Source organism: Cryptotermes secundus, unplaced genomic scaffold (genome assembly GCF_002891405.2).
Source record: "Cryptotermes secundus unplaced genomic scaffold, Csec_1.0 scaffold196, whole genome shotgun sequence".
In the NCBI taxonomy this organism is placed as follows: Eukaryota; Metazoa; Arthropoda; class Insecta; order Blattodea; family Kalotermitidae; genus Cryptotermes; species Cryptotermes secundus.
The window spans coordinates 202,803-224,082 of NW_019735556.1; the positions used below are offsets into that span (position 1 = coordinate 202,803).

The 21,280-nt window shown below is 42.4% G+C and overlaps 1 protein-coding gene across 1 annotated transcript in view; it reads right to left on the reverse strand.

Moving 5' to 3' along the window:
* Window positions 1-21,280, reverse strand: part of LOC111869540 (tetraspanin-2A) — a 119,832-nt gene that overhangs the window by 42,346 nt on the left and 56,206 nt on the right. The window contains exon 2 of the mRNA XM_023861156.2: window positions 6,540-6,737. Coding sequence (XP_023716924.1) covers window positions 6,540-6,737 — 198 coding nt within the window. The remainder of the gene's footprint in view (window positions 1-6,539; window positions 6,738-21,280) is intronic.

Genomic DNA, 21,280 nt, shown 5'->3' on the forward strand with positions numbered 1-21,280 from the left:
TTCCTGGATAGTCTCTTTCCAAAAACAGAAGATCGCATTAAGTGGAGAAACTGTTTTGGAAGAGACTGTGGACCTGTTGTCTGACAGATTACTGATGATGATGATGATATAAAGTAAAAAGTAAGTAAAGCTATCCCTGTAACAGGCCGTGAAGGCCCATAGGGTTGTGAGACATTGAGGAACCCACATTGTATAGAGTCCAGACAAACGGCTCGAAGATGGCGGTAAGGTTATCAGCCTTACGCGCCGGCCGCGCTTTACTCCCCAGGAAAATTATTTATTTAATTCCTGGTACTCATTTCTGTTAGAGGCTGAGTGAACCCCAGGGCCATAGTGCATATATATATATATATATCTTTTCTCACAACATAATGGTTTGCATAGTTGCCATTATTGAATTTTTTGCTGTTGTATAAGTGGTACAATTTACCTTGTTTTTTTTTCCCTTCCTTTAGCCTTCTCGCACTTTATAGTTGGCTGTTGAGTACCCACATAAATAAATAACTTCATGGAGCTGAGCCCTTCTTGAGAAGATGCATATTGTGCAGCTGCTCAAGAATTTCCCTGCATTTTATGGTACCTGGTTCATTACCGTGTTCACAAGAGCCCACCACTGGTCCCTATCCTGAGCCAGATCGATCCAGCCCGTAGCACCCCATCATATCCGTATAAGATTCAACCTACATCTTGGCCATACATTAATAAAGAATTTAATTGAATTATTTCCTGAAATAGATCACTGTTGCTACTGTTTACATATTTCACTATTCTTTAAAAGTGCGGACATCTGGGTTCAAACACTCAGCCATTATTTCGACGCTTGTGCACCTGAAAGCGTCTTTAAATATATTAAGAAAGAAATATATGTTTGAGACGAAACACGTATACAGTAAACTCTGCCCGTAGCAAGAGAATACAAAAAGTTGCCCTTAAGGTTTTCTCCCTCACCTTTCCAATTTGATTTGTGAAGGAGGAACCCTGAGGTATAAAACATATTTCTGAAGAATGGGAAGAAATAAATTGTACTTAATATTTCTAAAGGAAACAGCCCGTGACGTGTGAGAGGGGACACAGCTGTTTAGAACTACCAAGCCTTTTTTTTTTATTGCTAGTGGGGTGGGACTAAGTCCCTTGTACTGCGGCCACTTCTGGCCTATTGTACCAGCCCCAGATGATAGGTGAGGGTGATTGTGGAGTAATTGGTGGAATGAAGATTGGCAGGGGAAACCGAAGTACTCGGAGAAAACCTGCCCCAGCGCCACTTTGTCCACTACAAACCCCACTTGACCAGACTCGCGATCGAACCCGGGCCGCCGTGGTGGGAAGCCAGCGACTAACCTCTTGAGCTATGGCGCGGCCTTGTTCTTGTTATTAATATCAACCCTTGTTAGCGACATATGGATGATCAGATGTGAGCGAAAATTCGATGCTCTCAGGGCTGAGTGAACTAAGCTGTTTTCCGAATTGGATTAACTTAATTCCTATATTCATCCTCTTCATTTAAAATTATGAATATTGGCATGCTCGTCGTATCAAAATGCGATGATAACGAAGTTTAGTTCGCAACTGCGTAGCTTTCCATCGGATTTTACACATGACTTCAATATTTTCATGACAATTAGAAAACAGTATTAAGCTTCAAATTAGGCCGTGTCATAGTTCAAGCGGTTAGTCGCTGGCTTCCCACCGGGGCGGGCCGGGTTCGATCCCCGGTCTGGTCAAGTGGGATTTGTGGTGGACAAAGTGGCGATGTGACAGATTTTCTCCGAGTACTTCGGTTTCCCCTGCCAATCTTTATTCCACCAATTGCTCCACAATCACCCTCACCTATCATCTGGGGCTGGTACAATAGGCCAGAAGTGGTCGCAGTACAAGGGACTTAGTCCCACCCCACTAGCAATAAATAGAAAGCTTCAAATTAAAGCAAAACTATGATGAACATATGCTAAGGTGTGCCCGTTGAAATTTCAGCATAAACTTATATTATGTTCGAAGTATATTTCAATGGAACATTAATCATAAAATTAAGTAAGTCTTGATTATCCATTTTCTCGTATTGAGCTCAACAAATATAATATGAACTTAACCACGTGACTGAGTGACTGATTCAATGGCGAATGACCTCACTGGAGCTGTAGGCAATTAGTTATCTGATCAAGAAATTACTTGCTATGAATCCCAGAGGCTCATTACCGTCTTCACAAAAGCACATAATTTGACCCTTTAATGATCCAGTGAATTCCAGTTCCCATCCCCACAGTCTGTTTCTCTGAAATCCACAGATGGGGATGTTTGAAACAGTAGGTAGATAAACGTACTGGTTACAGTGTTGTGTGTGTGTGTGTGTGTGTACGTGCGTGTGGCACACCAGAGGTAGAGACTGATAAATATTAAAAAATTCTTCTCTTTTCGAAAAAATGTGGGCAATAATGCAATTATTGACTTTTTGGGCATATCAATTGCCCTGTTTTTATTTAAAACGACTTTTCGGAAACTGGACTCTACTTTCGTCATCAGGTTAATGGGCTTACTCCAGTGTAATATTCGATAGAATAGCCCCTGTCTCCGCACACCAGAGCCAACACAAGGCAGGATATACTATAAACCAAATGCAACATCATCCGCGGGAGTTATGACAGAAATTTATAACGTCATATACGTGTGGCCTTGCACGTAAGACTGTACATAATGTAGTGGCTAAAGTCAGTGAAGTGAGAGACGCACTCAGACACTAAAGCTATAGAGACAGATTCTTGTAACAGACCGTAGAAGCCCATAGGGTTGAGACGTCGAGGCTCCCACATTTACTAGGCAGTCGGCTCACAGATGGCGGTGAGGTTGACTCAGAGGGGTACGCGAAATTAATTCGTCTTTATATTATAACTCAGATGGTACGAAATATTCTATTAATTATTTTTTTGTACTTAAAAAATCTGTTTATCTGGAATAATGGCGTAACAAAAATTTTAGACACGAAATTGCTTAAATGTATCTATGCTAGTTGCGTATCAGAGACTTATACTTCTGCCATTGAAGGATTTAACCTATAAACACATCGTAACAGTATTATAAGTATAATACATCTGTAAATATTGCACAAGCATTATAGTTACATTATTTTATTTAATTCTTTTGTAATTAGACATGCAGATAACTTCAATTTGGAGTTATGAGGAGTCCTTGACTATGAATTTTGTTGCTAGAGGGTTGGTGGACCCGAAGGACTATGTTAATGCAGAGACGGAACATTTCTGAGGCTTGACCTCACTGTGACCCTAGATCGTCTTGCTTCGGAGCTCGTGTCATACTTGATATATCGCTTTCCAGTCACCCCTCCCTTCCGGCATAGTTTAGATAGCGTGCTGAATCAGCGTGTCGCAGCAACCAGCTTTGCTGCTGCTGATAATCGAGAGATGTCTTACACCTTCCTGATAAGGCAACGATAAAAACCTGTGAGCTCAAACAGGATAAAAGTTACCCAACTGTACAGCTATGTCACATATGCTGTGTAATGGGGTGTACGAACTGTTTCCGGGGTCCAGTCCAGTACCAGAGGCCCAAGGTAGGAAGAGCCCCTTCTCAGGGTTACATGTCGAGCTATGGCGGCGAACCTGTCTAAGGGAGGGAAATCATAGGGAGAAAAAACAAAAACTCTAGGCCTCCAAGATAGGGGTTTTGCAACAGTCCGATAACCTGTTCAAGTAAAAAGGAGTTATAGTACTCATACGCCTCGACAGTGGCATAGCCCACGCGGTTAGTTGCCGGCTTCCCACCGCGACCGCCTGGGTTCAAGCCCAGGTCAGATCATGTGAAGAAAGTGGCACTGGGGCAGGTTTTCTCCGAATACTTCGGTTTCCCCTGTCAATTCTCATTCCATCTGCTGCTCTACATTCATCATTATTATTATTATCCGGGGTTAGTACTGTCACGTGCCTTGGTAACGCGACAAGTAATTTATGGATTTCGGATTAGATGAATCGATTTGTTGGATATTCACCAGGAGGAACTACAATCTTACTATAACTGTAAGGTCGAGAGCACACCAAGGAAACTGGCAACCGCAACGCAACCGCCATGTCCGAGAATTGTTATCAGCCTGAGTTGAACACATGTTAGTTAATGGAGCAGTGCAAATTGAGGAAATGGCAACGCAACTCGTGCAGAGACCGAGAAACTCAATTTCCAGGCAGCGGAGCATTCCAGTCTTCTCACAGTTGCGTTGCTGCGTGGTTTCCTAGTATTAGCTGTACTGTAATGGGTTTCAGTGATGCATTTGTTTGTTAATGTGACACGAGAGGTTGACGTAGTTGCTAATTTTGTTTTGTGCAGTTAACTGAGTAAGTGCTTGGTATATGACAAACGCCACTCAGACTGTGCTAGGCGTGACAAACTAGAAAGAATTTCTCATGAGACGAAGGAGTTTGGATCCAGGTTAAGTTCTTTCGAAACAGTATAAGCGCTTCAGTTTAAATTGTCACACAAGAACGGATGCATCTATTGTTTTCTTTTCTTAATATTGTATTTAAGCATCCCGTTCCATTAATATATCATTTGTTTCACATATATTTCCGTCTTAAATGTAACTTATTATATAGTCACCGTCCTTCCACATTACATGGTTCGGCTATATACGGCCATTATCACGCATCTTCTGTCTTGCTAAAATTGTTGCACTGTATGTCAAAATTTCGCATCGCGTGTAAAAGCGTTATTTCCTCATTAAAATAAATTGACCTTAATTAGAACAAATTAACATCCCAATATTTCCCTTATGGTTGTCGTCCTCTCTTCTCACGCCGTCTCAACCGGTCTCAACTACCTCCATATTATGACAGGATCAGTATTATTATCTTCCACTGCAGAAAGTAAGTGCACGAAATTAAAAATACGTAAAGAAATGCATTACGTCTAACGAACATAACCACGTAAGATGATGTGAGCAACTAATCAAACACAAGTTCCCTCAGTGTGCACATGTTCTCACAAAGGTGGTTATGAAGAAATCTATCTTCTGCGATATATCGCTGTATACTTCGACCCTGAATATTGAGGCGATATGTTCCTTCGAAACGTTACTTGAGTTTCAACTGACTACACAGAGTCGTATCCAAGAAAATATAACTTTATATTTTTAGGGTTCGTTCGGTTCTCATGATAAGATGAATAGAACTAGTGCATACCTTGTCCTACCTAGTTTCATCTTTCTTCATACTGCCATCCATAAAGTGGAGTAGACGTTACAGACCCAACCTTATACTGAAAAGATCCTGAGTTTGGTACTAGTCCTCACCACAAATACAGAAAATAGAAACTTTTTTTTTATTGCTAGTGGGGTGGGACTAAGTGCCTTGTACTGCGGCCACTTCTGAACTATTGTACCAGCCCCAGATGATAGGTGAGGGTAATTGTGGAGCAATTGGTGGAATGAAGATTGACAGGGGAAACCGAAGTACTCGGAGAAAACCTACCCCAGCGCAACTTTGTCCACCACAAATCCCACTTGACCAGACCCGGCATCGAACCTGGGCCGCCGCGGTGGGAAGCCAACGATTAACCGCTTGAGCTATGATGCGGTCTAAATAGAAACTTAGTAATAAATGTCTTTCTATCTATGGCTCTACGGTCCTTTTGTTGTACCTTGGCCGCTTTTTCAGTTTCTAAATCCTATACACAGTCGGTAGGACTCCTTGGACGGGAGATCAGCCCATCGTAAGGCCACTACCTATACACAAGACAGCACAAAAACACAATAAAGGCACAGAGACATCCATGCCTCAAGTGGGATTCGACCCCACGATACCAGCGTTCGAGCGGGCGAAGACTGTTCATGCCTTAGACAGTGCGGCCACTGTGATCAGCCAATATATAAGTCAGTGTGATAAAAATTAGTCAACTGAAGGAGAAAGTAGTCAATTATTGAAACGTTTTCATATCAAATACAGGTCTACGTCAGATAATGTCAGAAGAATATTAATACCACATACAAGAATTGTTTTCAGATAAAAGCATTGTCTTTTGACAACGCCGAGTAGTCAGGTGTAAGTGAACTGACGTTTCGGTGGAACGTAGCGCCTTAAACTGCAGCCCGTTTAATACCGGCTTCTTGCTTGGCTTGGAGGCGATATCTTCTTCTGAAACGTCGGTTAACCTTCATCGGAATACACAGTGTTATTTCCTAGAATATATAACTCTTCATAATGACCGCTGTGAGAAACTCAGTTCCTACGTTTTCACAAACCTTTAAGGAACCAATATATAGTGAAATCGAGAGCAGCTTATACGGTCAGAAAAAGTCCCTGAGGTAGGAGATGTGGTGTTTTTCTAGTTATCACATGTACATCATGTGTAGGCTGTCAGATATGCTGACATATGCGTGACTTCACAATGTCTTCAATTCGAGTCAGTTATTCACAAGAATTTGCTGAAACTAAACGCAGTAATTTTCGGACTGTGTTGTATATTTTAAGTTGGAGTCTCACAGGAAATCTTGTGGGTCAAGGCAGAGGTATAATACTCGTATATTACTACATAATCCTTACTATGACGAGTATCGTTCTGTCCTCCATGAAAGCGCTCACACATCCGAGGAAGGATACGATTATGAGGATAACTCCCGCAGCAATGAGGACGTAAATCCCCGTGTAGTATTCACTGAGCTCCAGTTTCTCCATCCATTCTCCAACTCCCGATTCCAGGCTCATCCACAAGGCCAATCCGAAAATGGACGCTCCAAGAAGCTGTCGACAAAAACAGAACTGAGTAAACAGTGGATATAGTGAGTAATTTTATGAAATACTGATATTTACACTCATATACAGGATCCGGGAGGGAGGTGTGATGGTTTTCAGAAAACTAGTACACAGTTATTTTTTGACGAATAGCATATTTTCATGTTTTTGAAGAGTACATGTATAATGCCATTTAAGATTCTGTAACAAAAAATAAGAAAATTTAAATTCATTTTCAGAAAATAACATCATGCAAATGGCGGCCGTTATTGTTCAATCATTGTTGCAGACGAGCGGAAAAGTTGTCCATAATTCTTTGAAGGATAGCAAGTGGAATCGCTCGAATTTCTCGAGTGATGGCATCTGAAAGGGCCTCAAGAGTGCGTAGTTTGTCGATGTAAACCGTAACTTTCAGGTAGCCCCATAAAAAGTAATCGTACGCCTAAAGATCTGAGGATCGAGGGAGCCACTCCACATCCCCAAGCTTTGAAATGAGGTGCCCAGGAAAATGTTCTCTCAATAAGCCCATTGATTCTCTTGAGGTATGGCAAGTAGCCCCATCTTGTTGAAACCAAATTGTAATGAGGTTGATGCGACGCCTTCGCAATTCAGGCAGTAAGAACTCGCGCAACATTGTCACGTAACGTCGTGAGTTTACTGTTACAGTGCGTCCTCCTTCCATGAAAAAGTAAGACCCAATTACGCCGAATCGGGCCATTCCGCACCACAGTGCCTCGCAATGTAGGGGTCTTTGATGGAGTTCTTGGGGATTGCTTGCCGACCAATACCGGAAATTTTGTTTATTGACGCTTCCTGTCAAGTGAAAATGCGCCGAACTACCCGTTTGAATAAACGTCTAAAAACAAAGGCGGGATGTTCAATCGTCCACGGTTCCATGGTTACTGAAATGGCGTCTTAACAGCGAGTAACTGCCAACCATTGCGCATGCTCTGGTCCCCCTACCCCCACTTTTACACCCATTAAAAATACGTCACAGTTCCCTGCCGGATCCTTTATAATGTCACATATAGGGGTGACTTATAAGACGGCTTTTGGACTAATGACTGGATTTATTGACACCTTATACACTCACATATGAAGTCTTCTTTTCGAGGCCTGCTTCATTTCTTGTCATTATTCTGCAACTGCCAAATCCGAAAATCTGACTCTTCACTTCTAGACGACTGTTCTATGCTCCGTTAAGCGACTTTCTTTGTTCCTTTATGACCCCTCGGCACAGACGCCAGGGAAAACACCGTCTTCTGTTGCTAAGGAGAGGGCCGCGCCATAGCTCAAGCGGTTAGTCTCTGGCTTTCCACCGCGGTGGCCCGGGTTCGATACCGGGTGTGGACAAAGTGGCGCTTGGGCAGGTTTTCTCCGGGTACTTCGGTTTCCCCTGTCAATCTTCATTCCACCAAATGCTCCACAATCACCCTCACGTTTCATCTGAAGCTGGTACAATAGGCCAGAAGTGGCCGCAATACAAGGTACTTAGTCCCACCATATTAGCAAAGAAATATTGTTAAGGAGACGTGTTTACAGCTCCGCTGTCTATCAATAGACGTCCTATTGTTGAACGCGTTTCTTTGGGTGGGAATACGTTTACCGAGTCGTTGCCTAGCAATGGGTATACACCTATTGTTACTATTTTGGGGTGTAACTATAGAAGGAGTTTGGATTGGATATTGGATTTATTGACACAACTCGGAACTACAAATAATCACAGCATCTCCACACTTTATAAATCACCACAACACCCGCCAAGCCTTCTTCAGCCTGCTGTGTCTTCACAAGCCGTTCCCTGGCAACGGCTTCTAACAGTGGAGATTCTTCAGCTTACCGCGCTCCGGACCTCTTGTCACATCCGCCCGTTTAGAGCTCTTGTCAATTCGCTCAACTGTCTACTATCAGTTGAACTATAGCGCCATCTCACCTCCCTTGCAGAGCTCAACTCCGACTGCCAACCCTCAACTCTCTCTCAGTCATCACCTCAGCTGGCCTGGGGTACTCATTATATTGCTTCGGGGCGGATCCAACAGAAAACAACGCAGTCAACATTTTCTTTATTGTTGTAAACGTGTTTACCGATCCTTTGCCTAGAAATGGCCGTTTGTTCATTCTCATATTGCAAAACAACGGTCGTACTCGTTTGTTTCGAGGTCTGTGCCCAGCAACGGGTCTATACGCCACAATATGAATGATTTTAAACCCACTGTATAGGAGAATGGGTGTGACACAGAGCCAGTCTGGATGTTATGGAGAAGAGAGAAATCTCTTGCACCTACTTGGAATCGAACTTCGCTCTTCGGTAGTTTTAAAACACGTACCTTCTTTAAAACGCACAGTTCTCGCTCTTATACGGCACTAACAGTCTCATTTGTGTCTAAATTCATTTTTATGTGGAGACCTTTACTCTCTCCTACGCCTGTCGACTTACTCCTATCTGGACACCTGTTGAAAAAGAACTCATTGTACTGGGGTGGGGCGAGCTTTGCCCTGCCCTGAACTTCTTCGTTCTAGTTCACATTTTCTAACAATAACCTTATGATGTAGTTAGTTATTTAGAGAGGGTGGGTTTCCCCATGCACCGCGACCAGTTTCATCTATTGTGCTTCCCTCTATGATATTCTACCAGTCTCTGTACCCTACCGATAAATGGTGCGTACCATCAGTCCCGCCGAGCAAGCGAGTTCGGCCACTTGCTTAGCGGTATCTATAATGCTTCCCCCATCTATCAGAGGCCTTAGAGACTATTGTTGGGCGGGAAACGTCCAGGAATTTGGCTCAGTGATCCCCTTTGGGGATATGAGGTTCTTTTACGTGCCGTAAAGTTACGACACGGGACACACAACTTAAAGTCCCTCCCGGAGGACTTGTTCCCTGAATTTTTCCGCCCTTAAAAATTGGACGACCTCCGCCGGGTATTTGAACCCGCGTACCACGAGTCATGAGGTGGGAACGTTACCTCTAGACTACGGAGGCCGCTTAACCTTATGATGTAGGTCAATACCAGGATTTTCCTCCAATCTACGAATATTATCAGCCTCCTATCCTATGGATATAGCGGCCTATTTCTCCACAGATAAAGCGGCCGGGGCGTGAAGCTGACCACTCACCTCTGTCTAATGCCAAAATGAAGAAATGTAGAGCTGTAACTCCACTCCCCCACATGTCTTCATGGCGTGATGCGTAATTAATCGAGCACAGAGTCGACTTCAGATTTACCTATGAATATTGTGTGATAATTTCCTCGAAGTTACTCTATTTCAGGTAATTTAAACAGTTCTTACAGCTGCATTTGTGATTAATTTTGAACAACTCTTGTTCTTTCATACAAGCAATTGTATCTTATGTCGTAACTTTAAGTCATGGTTTTCATTAGCTTGAAGTATTGAATTTTTGTTGTGAGAATCAAAGTTTTGTATATGAATGTACGTTAAGCGGAAACGGATGCAAGAGCAATGTTCTCGTATACTACAGCTTGAAACTCTTGGCAAACGCATTATTATCGGTTTGAAAATCTTATTATTCCATTAGATGGAGTCTTGCTCCAGTCAAGTCATCTTTTCCTCCTCCCTCTCACTACTTTTCCCTTCTAGGAAACAAATTAGTTCCTATATATTCTAAGATACTCAGGAGACAGCCAGGAAATTTCATTATATATTCTTTGCCATGTGGAAAACGCCGTATCCAATATTTTGATATTAAGACGGGGACTGTATTCTGAACCATCAAAATAAAACAGAGACATCCATGAAGCCTTCTTTTTGCGGGTATATCTCACTGAGATGGGAAATTTACAATTTAATTCTTGTTCTTGGAATTATTCCCAGATCAAGCCTCCGACTATCAGTAGCACATTCTTGCTTTGTGTGCATGCATTAATGACTTATGTACAAACACTGTTACTTACAGTGACTGAATAATGCTACACTCTGGGATGTTACGTCACGTGATCTGACAGAACTGTACTGACGCTTTACGGGGAGTATACTGCCCCTAACTACAGGGTAGAAAATTAAACCGAGCGAGCGAGTTAGTCAAGCAAAGTAAAACAAAGAAAAGGAAATGAAAAGCAAAAAGAAAAGAAACAAAAGCAGGAAAAGTTTTCTTCTAGCTTGGCTTATTATTTGACCTTGAAAAATGGAGAGCGCATTCCTCCAAAAGTCAGTAAACTTCCCCAAAATTAATACCCTTGTGTACTATACATATTTAAATAACTCCATATAACAGATTTAAAGGAGCCCAAGGTCCAACACAGGACTGTGCAGCCATAGATGGATGAATGGACGGACGGACGAACGGATACATAGATAGAAAGATAGATAAAACACACTCTTCTAGAGAAGCTAATAGTGGTTCAGTTAGCCCAAATCTCCAAGCTTTTGAAGAGCCAAAAGTTTAACACAGTGTTTAAGGAAACCAGTAAAAGTGCCTTATCCTGAGCCAGATGAATCCAGTACATATCCTCAAGCCACATTTGTTGAAGACACCTTTTAATATCCACCAGTCTGAGTCTGGGCCTCCGAAGCGAGCTGTTCCATTCAGGTTTCCGTGTAATATTTTACATGCATTTCTCATTTCTCCCGTGTTCCTCCCATTGACTAACCTAATCTAACGTGCCTCGAGCTGAGATAGCTCAGTCGGTATAATGATGGACTACAGGCTCGATAGCCGAGCAGGCGGGTTTCAACTCCCGGCATAAGCAAGAGATTTCTCTTCCTTCGTAGCATCCAGGTCCGCCTTGGGGCCCACTCCGGCTCCTCTCCATTGGGAACCGGGGGTTTCTTACCGGTGTTTCAAAGCGGCCGGGGCGTGAAGCTGACCACTCACATCCATCAAGTATCGCGGTTAAAAATGGTGGAGCTATACCTCCATTCTGACATATGTCTTCAGAGGGTTGACGATTAATTAGTTAAGCACGTGGAGGACTTTATATTTTACCTGAATAAAGTTTCGCAGCGTTGGGCTCCATGTATAACATGTAGCATACCTGATATTTTCATGACTTTCCTCGCTCCTTCCAGGACGTTGGGGCGGGGGGGGGGATACTGCGTCGAAATACGCCACAAACGCTTCCTGCAGGTACCCACGTGCTATTATTACTACATTTTATTGAATTTCGAATTCCGTTTATATTTTTTTTCCGAGTTAATGGTTTGTCAGAGTCTCAGAAATAATTCTGGGTTAGAACATTTAAATAGATCATTTTTGGATCTTTCCAAATTCTTTTTATAATTTGTGATCATTCTTCCACCTTATATCCACAATCCCCGTAGTTAAGTCGTGATCATTACGAGACGTAAGAGTGAATGAATCGATCGATAGATCGATATTCGCACAGCTTTGTGCGAAGGCATATCGTGAGCATTCTTCTAGCTCTGCATCATTGAATGGCGCGCGAAATGTCCGTTTTATGAATGCTGCCTCCAAACTGTTTAATCGAAACGAGTATGATACGCAGTTTCGTAGATATATGGTAGCTCAAGAGGCTATTAAAGTAACAAATGGTGGTAGGTCTGTTATATCTTCTTTTCCAGATGCACTTTAATGTTGATGTGCTTATGAAAGATGAACTCACAGCAGTGTTCTGGAGCTATACCTTCATTCCTCCATATGTCTTGATGGTATGGTGCTTAATTAATCAAGCACAAAAATATGTTTTACCTTTATGTTTCATTTAAAAAGCTTTAGAAGGGCTGGGTTGATATCTGCATGAATCGGCCAGGCCAGAGATAACGTATGTGACATGAATTCTGAATTTCGTCATTTGTTTCAGAGCAGTTCCAGAATACTACATTTAAACCGGCCACAACCACTTTCTGTCTTTCCTATTTACATTTCTCTATGTTTTCACCTCATTCGACTCTGTATTGGACCATGTAGTTGATATAGAATCATTAACGAATGTCAATTCAACCAAACACCGAACAAGTTGATATATGATAAGGATATTAACGAGGTCCCTCATTCGAATCTCATGGAGTTATTGGCCATCCTAACTGAAATGTCCCATAATTTTCCAGGCGATTCCTAGGAGTAGTAATTAGAAATAAGTATACCACGACCACTTCCCTTTTTAAGACCTCACAAACTTCAACTATCTCTCCAGCTGAGTCATTTCTGATTAAATAATTTAACTGAAGGACCTAAGCAGGAAATCAACCAACTATCCGATGGGTTATTCGAACAATTAACCATCCATCCAGCCAACCAACCTTCTAATTTCCCTAATACTCAATATAGTCAATTAAAGAACTAGTTACTGAATAGTTCCTCCTAAATTAATGGTTATGCTAAGCGAGACCGAAGGGAACTCAATGTTCACTCATGCAGACTTGGCGGACAATGTACACAATTTAATTAAAGGGCTGGTGTTTCACGTTCGGATGGCAAAACCACGACTTCAATGTAACCTTACCTTCTTCACCAGTGATATTACCATTAAGATGAGGGTTAAAGGACGCAAATGAATAACATATCTTACCAGTAATATTTTTCTGAAATCTGAGCAGCTAAGGCTGGGGCCACACGAGCGCACAAAATGCATTCGTTGTAACGAACGTCGTGACGTCCGTTTTAGAAATAAACAAGANAGCAAATGAATAACATATCTTACCAGTAATTTTTTTCTGAAATCTGAGCAGCTAAGGCTGGGGCCTCACGAGCGCACAAAATGCGTTCGTTGTAACGAACGTCGTGACGTCCGTTTTAGAAATAAACAAGAGAGGCTTTCTTCTGGTTCCATTGGAGAAAAAAAATACGCACCGCATTCTGTAACTGTGTGGTGTCCTCAGCAAAGTCCGTCATAAAGTACGTTCGTTGCAACGGACGTACTTCGTGCGCTCGTGTGGACCTAGCCTAAACTGACAACTAACACAAACAGTTAGATAATAACACCACAGCAACATCGTAAAGTGATGAAACATTTGATGGTCATAGCGCCAGAGACAAAAGAGTAATGAGCAAGACTTTCTGTTAAGGAATCTCCTACTTTAATTTCAATACATATTGAGTATTTGATACCACACGGACCGCTTGGAAAACGTCGCGTCCAAGAGTTCTTCTATTGTTGCATTGTATTCGTTGACGCGGGAACGTGTTTTCAGAGCCGTTGCCTAGCAACCTTAAGAGGGGCACAAATACACAGAAGGCAAGATGATCTTTTATTTTTCTAAATAAGGAATGTAAGCTAAAACCTGAAGTGGTAAAATACTAGAACTGGCACGAAGGCATATAGAAGGAATGAATATTTAATTCTGTGCATACCCTTGTTGTGAACCACGTTGCTGGCTGAGCATCCTTGATCACAGGAAATACATACAAATGCCATTCATCCGAACGTGCAGTTTTGGAATTCCAGTAACTCTTTCGCACAAGCATGTAAAATAAACGCATTGTGTTGAGGTCATTTCATTCTGTCTGTCTTCTTGTGTCATGTCCTAAGCGAAGCCCGACACAGAAAATATAAGAGGCTTAAAACTTCGCGGCTCACGTCCGTTGGAAGTGACTAAGTTGCCATTGCATCATGAGCTAAATAAGGTAGGCATGATTGCTTTGCAAAGCCTGTACTGACAGAGGACTTGCATGTGTTGTAAACGTAAACTTATCAATATTATGCTATATATATGGATACGTACACTTGAAAAAGAGCAAGCATATTCATAAGAGACGAACCCATCCTCTCATCAGAGAGAATGGTTCACAAGGAATATAGCCGCAAGTGTTTTTTTTCCTTGGCAGTACAGCCCCAGTGGGCCTAGGCCTACCGCCATGAACTTCTCCGTTCACTTCGGTTTTTCTAGATCTTACACATTCGGTACGACTTCTTGGACGGGTGATCAGCTCATCGCAAGGCCTCTACCTGTACACAAACACAGAAAAACGCACACACGCAAACTAAAGATCCATGCCCTGAGTGGGATTCGAACCCACGATCCCGGTTTCCAAGCGAGGGAAGACAGTACATGCCTTAGACCGCTCGGCTACCGTGACCGGCAGCCGCAAGTGTTAGTTGCTTAAAAAAAAAAAAAGAGAAATCTTCTGGTGATGTGTCTGAAGAACCCTGGAGCCAAGATGAACTGACGCGGTAAACCACCGGTCGTAAAACGACTCTGTCCCTCTGCAAACGTCAGAAATTTTAAATTCATTACGGTCAAGGTATTAATTCTAAATTCTACGAGTATAGTAGGGCGATGAATCAAAATACTTAAAGATCAAATACATAATGATTTCATACGATAGCTCAGTAGACTACATGCTGGATTCTCACAGAGCAGCTTTTCCTTTAATCCCGCGCGACTTCGTGTGGAATCACTTGTGCAAAATGTCATAATGAGACAGGTTTCTCTCCGAATTTGTTTTTGGCTTTCCCATCCTAATATTCATTCTACTATTGCTTCGTACTTATCTTCACTCCTCTCCTGAGATGTGCTCTGCCGCTGATCACGCAGCACATTATCACATCATCGGTTCCTAAGTTTGGGGTTTCATCTCTGGTCCCTGACTTCACTTGTTACAGAGTAACGGCGTTTATTAAATGAATGACATTAAAACGTCTTCTATGAGACAGACATACAAGGGCGAATGGGATAGCTGTTATCACTTTTTTGCATATTTACAATTCGAATGACTATTTATATAATTATATAGATATAGATCGGGATATTATAGTCGGTATAACGACTTTCTACGTGCTGGACGACCGAGGGGTCGGAGTTCGAGTCCCGGTAGGGTCAAGAATTTAGTCTTCTCCACGTCGTCGAAACCAACTCTTGAGGTTCAACGAACCTCCTATCCAGTGGGTACCGGGGCTCTTTCCCAGTGTAAATCGGCTGGAGCGTGAAGCTGACCACTCACTTCTAAGTAGTGTCGAGGTCAAGAATATGTGGACCTATACATTCACTCCCACATACGTCATCATGGCGTAGTGCTTAATAGTTAAGCACAGTGATATCTTTACCTTTTACGTAGACAGAGCTATATGGAGACATAACAAATACTGTACTGCTGATCTACCACTGTTTGCCACTTCTATGGCGATAATCTCCACAGTGTCTCGAGAATTTCTTCTGACCGTTCTCTGTAAGCGCGTTCTCGGTTTCTGAAGCAAGCAGCGGAGTCTGCTGACCCAGATAACTTCCAAGTGAATATAAATCCCACAAATACGCCGACCTATACAGGGTGTCCCAGGAGGAAAGCTCAATATTCTGGGAGGTCATAATGTCGGTCATTCCTTGTGAATTTTGATAATGCGATTCCTAGTGAAGCACGATTCGTCCTCGAATAAAACTTTTGCTGTAAACATAGGATCTTTGGCCGACTGTTGCAGATTCCATCTTCAGAATATGCGTTTTGCAGGCGCAACGTATGCTGCTAGCTCTTGTACAGGCTGAATACGATAAGGATACAACTGCTGTTCTTGTGAGGTGTGGTGTATAGAAGCATGGGTTTCACCTGTACGGGCGCAAAAGCTCTGATACCGATGGTAAGCTGTCTTAACCGATTTTCAGAATCTGCTCTTCCATCTATACATCACGTACAGAAAGTTGACGGTCAATATCCCATCACAAACAAAATAAACAAACAAACTCCGTGGTTTCAGTCCGCAAGCGAACTACACCGACCGAGCGACCGCCGCTTTTCGGCGAAGATAATGCCAACTTCAGCGGATAGAGGGTGTCATGTGGTCAGCGCAACGGATCCCCACGGCTGTTAATTTCGGTTTTCTACACTGGATGCCTATTTCCTTGAAATAACTCCTCAGTTATCCTCACGAGGCTGAGTGGACCCCGTTCCAGACCCATTACTTCTCAGAAAATCTGGTAGTGCCGGAATCGAACCCGGGGCCTCTGGATCTGTAGTCAGGAACTCTGACCACTAGACCACAGAGGCGGTCTGGCGTCGGGGATCAACAAGAAAAGTACGAAGGTTCGGTACGCCACTATTAGCGTCTTCTTCTGTGTACCTTCTAACAGCACCTAATGCATTTCCGTTTCATTCCCCTAAAACAGGAGGCATGTCTGCTAATTCACAGATGAACAGCCACTCTTCATGGTGACTCGATGTGTAACGTACTTTTCTAAGCTTAGAGCATTACTTCAGGCTGACTCGAAATGTGATAGGTGTTAGTGTTTGTCTACATTAGAGTTCCATGTATTCGGGGTAAGACAGTCAGGTACTGAAAACACTAATGCAAATTTCGGGGCGAAATTGATTTCTACGACCACCACGCGACACGAACAAAATGCTCTCAGATCGCCTCTTTCTCAGAATGTGACGGCAGGAGCTAAAGTTTTATCATTATTATTATTGTTGTTGTTACGCCTGTACAGCTTTTTGTTGGGCCTTGGCCGCTTTTTCAGTTTCTTGATCCTATACACAGACCGTAGGACTCCTTGGACGGGGGATCAGCCCGTTGCAAGGCATCTACCTACACACAGAACAACACAAACACAGAATAAACGCACACAGACATCTATGCCTTGAGTGGGATTAGAACCCATGATCCCAGCGTTCGAGCGAGCGAAGACAGTTCATTCCGTATACTGCGCGGGGACTGTGTTTGGCTGATATTTTCTATTAGTTATAATTTTCTAAGGAAGTGCTTCAGATACATATTAATAGGAACTCTTTCACTTACTCTGAAGTGCAAAAGCAACCCTGTATAATGTGGCATGTAATTGTGAGTCACTGTGTATGTAGTGTTCGAATTTAAAGTTGTATTTAATACTGTTACTGTGTTCATCATAGGGTGTACGCGGTAGCGTAGTGGTTGAGGCACTATGCTACAAATCGGAAGGTCGTGGGTTCGAATACCGATGAGGTTATTGGATTTTTTCAATTGATCTAATCCCTCCGGCCGCACTATGGCCCTGGGGTTCACTCAGCCTCTAACAGAAATGAGTACCAGGAATTAATTAAATAATTTTCCTGGGGAGTAAAGCGCGGCCGGCGCGTAAGGCTGACAACCTTACCGCCGTCTTTGAGCCGATTGTTTACATAATGTGGGACCCTCAACGTCTCACAACCCTATGGGCCTTCACGGCCTGTTACAGGGATAGCTTTACCTTTTACTGTGTTCATCATATGCATTCAAACAACTAAGGCCATTCGAGTGCCCTGCGTCATAGCTCAAGCGGCGGCCCGTGTTCGATCCCGGGTCTGGTCAAGTGGGATTTGTGGTGGACGAAGTGGTGCTGGGGCAGGTTTTCTCCGAGTACTTCGGTTTCCCCTGCCAATCTTCATTCCACCAATTGCTCCACAATCACCCTCACCTATCATCTGGGGCTAGTAAAATGGGCCAGAAGTGGCCGCAGTTCAAGGGACTTAGTCCCACCCCACTAGCAATAAAAAAAATGACTCATATGGATGCTGTGTACACTTCAGTACGCATTACAACTTTTCCATTTTATTCTTTCTGTAGAGTTCACTCTTCCATTTCTATCACGGAAGATCCCAGGCGTCGTAGTCTCGCGAACACTCGCATAATATTCAGCACGCGGAATTCAAAAACAGAAGTTCATGGATATTGATCTGGTCTTTGTAGTACAACATTTCTGTCAGTTTCAGTGTAAGTAGAGCTCGTCTGGTCTATATATTTTATTTAGTGTAAAGTTGAAACCTTGCCTCGTGCCTTGTGAGAAACGTTGAGACAAATCACTTACTTTCTGAAGGAAGGCAATGAATCGAATATGTTTGAAATGAAGTTCTTTTAGGAAATATAATTTCTCGAAAGTAGTTGGTTGAGGAACAATACTACAAGCCCGAGGGTCGCGAGGTTGATTCCCGATGAGGTCATTACATTTTTCAATTGACATAATCCTTCCAGTCTCAAAATGCTCTTCGAGTCAACTCAGTCTTTAACAGAAATGAGTACCAGGAATGTTCCTAGGGGTAAAGGGCGTCCTGCGCGTAAAACTGACAACCTCATCATCATCTGAGGCCGATTGTCTAGAATATGTGGGAACCTCGACGTCAGACAACCCTATGGGCCTCCACGCCTTCTTACAAGGACAGCTTTGCATTTTTAACCATGTCTTCCATGTTCAGCTTATTCGTTCCTGAAGATGGAGGCATCAAGTTTCTGCCAGAGAAACGCGTACAAGACTACACGACTGCTACATCCCCGATGAGAGTAACTGTCATAGCGACTTCCGTGAAAACCTCAAATCTTTCAAAATCAGCTATATTCAGCTCAAATATCTCAGTAGTACGTGCAAGACCAAAGCATGCTTTCTTTCTACATTTCTCTGAAATTTTATATATTTATCATGTTCTTTCTTTCTTCCTTTATTCCCAGTCTTCGTGTCATGTATCCTTTGTCTCTGTGAGTTTAGTCCCACTGTTTCGTTTCGCCATCGTTGTTTCCTTTGTCGGCGTCATTTCTCTGTCCCATCACGCCGTCTGTTCCCTCCTGCTTGTATCGCCATTTTCTGCCTTCAATTGTCTTCAGCTGCCTCTCGCATTTAGCTCTGTGATGTACGTATACCCCCAACTGCTGCCTACGTAGCCGTTCAAGGTGATAGAGGGTAAAGGTGATACAGATGCACTTCTATACACATTTCTACTGGATATTTCTCACGGCTTGTGAGTTCTGTTTTCTTTTAGTGTAACTTCTTTGTAAACTGGGCTTCTAGAGAGTCATATCCCTCCATACTTGTAGAGTAAATGCCTTATGGTGCTAAACCGTTCGTTTGGATGCAAATGTATGAGTATGACTTAAATTGTAAGCTTTAAGTTCAGAGCTTTCTGACTATGAATTACACATTGTTCAGAGCTGTTATCTTGAAATATGTCCATCATCCGAGTTTATTAAAACCACGATGTATCGGAAATTAGTTCTGTTCCCGTTTTCAGATAGTAGGTTTTATTTCACATCCCATTCCACTGAGGATACCGCCAGATATACATTTGTGGGGGTTCCTATCAGTAACAATAAATTGAGATTATGATAAATCTCAATTTTTGTCCTTAAACAAACTAAAAATACAAACTAAGATTTCGTGATTTTAGAACAGCAAATATATCAATAAAATCAGTAGATTCTATTTCTCTTCTGCAAAGTCTTCGGGACGTCCTCCCCGTTGATCCCTCTTAAATCCGATCCTGCCTGAAGACAGAAATAATACCAATATCCGAAACGTAGTGGTTTTAATGAGCTCCAAGAACGGAGAGTCAGTAGTAAAATTTTAAAATATTAAGTTTTTTGACTGGTAAAATATACAGCATTATGATTAAAATATGAAATGATCCAGAGCTCCAGAATATGAGCTCAGATTTATCGGCCACTAAAGATCTACTTCCCTAGTCTTGCATTATGTTTCAAATGTTCAACCAGATGGGACATATACGTGTAACATTTAAGGCGGTGTCGGATATTTCATCTTGATGCTCCGTCTTGTCATTTTTTATTATCCTTATTATTTTATGAATATTAAATCTAGCATTATTTTATTCATACTCTTTTTTGGACTTAAATATTTTCAGTATCAATGAGCGAGTATGTTTTCAGCGTGTTATTTATTGTGACAGACTCTGGTTTGTGAGAACAGAATGCACCACAGGAATGCGAGGAGATGAATCACTACTTCTTGCACCCCCAACCCATAAATAGAAATATTTGTGCTCGTGGACACGTAGAGTTGATGATCATAGATTCGCTCGTATGGAAACCTCAGTTTTCTGTCGTCAGTGTAGTAGGAGGCGGAGGGGGTTTCTCTCAAAATACGTACGTGTATTTGTGTATCCACGTAAAATGTCCGTTATGTCTGTCATATTTTAACTAAAATTTAACTGTGCTGACAGATTCAGTAAAATTCCTCAATATATACTCACACGAAAATCCATCCAATTGGAACCCAGTTTTTTTTTCATGTGGAAAGAGAGACAGACAGACATAAAACAAAAACAAACTCCGCGGTTTCAGTTGCAAGCGAACTATACCGATAGAGTGACCCCCCGCTTGTCGGCGAAATTAGTGCCAACTTTAGCGGAGAGAGGGTGTCGCGTGGTCAGCGCAGCGGATCCCCATGGCCCTGAATTTCGGTTTTCTAGACAGGAGCCACTATTTCCTTGAAATAACACCTCAGTTGTCTTCACAAGGCTGAGTGAACCCCATTCCAGACCTACTTCTTCTCAGAAAATCTGGTAGCGCCGGGAATCGAACCCGGACTTCTGGATCTGTAGCCAGGAACTCTAACCACTAGACCACAGAGGCGATCATACAGACAGACAGACAGGCACAACGAAGATAATTAGAGCTATTCGCAATGCGAACCCTACTAGAGACCAAACGATAAAAGTAAGTCGTAAAAAAATGATGCATGATTTTTAAATTGCTTGCTATACTTGCGATAATAAATATTTTTAAGAAACCTTAATACTTTTATGCTGAGACTTAATAGTGTTCGTCAAACCATCCGTAGCCTAAGCGTGAGTACATTTCTGGAACTTCGACTGAAAGAGTGTCTGAGTTTTGACGTCCGATTTGTAGGCGTACATAACGCTGTTAATGATTTATTAACTCTCATCTACTGCCCACAGTAGGTACA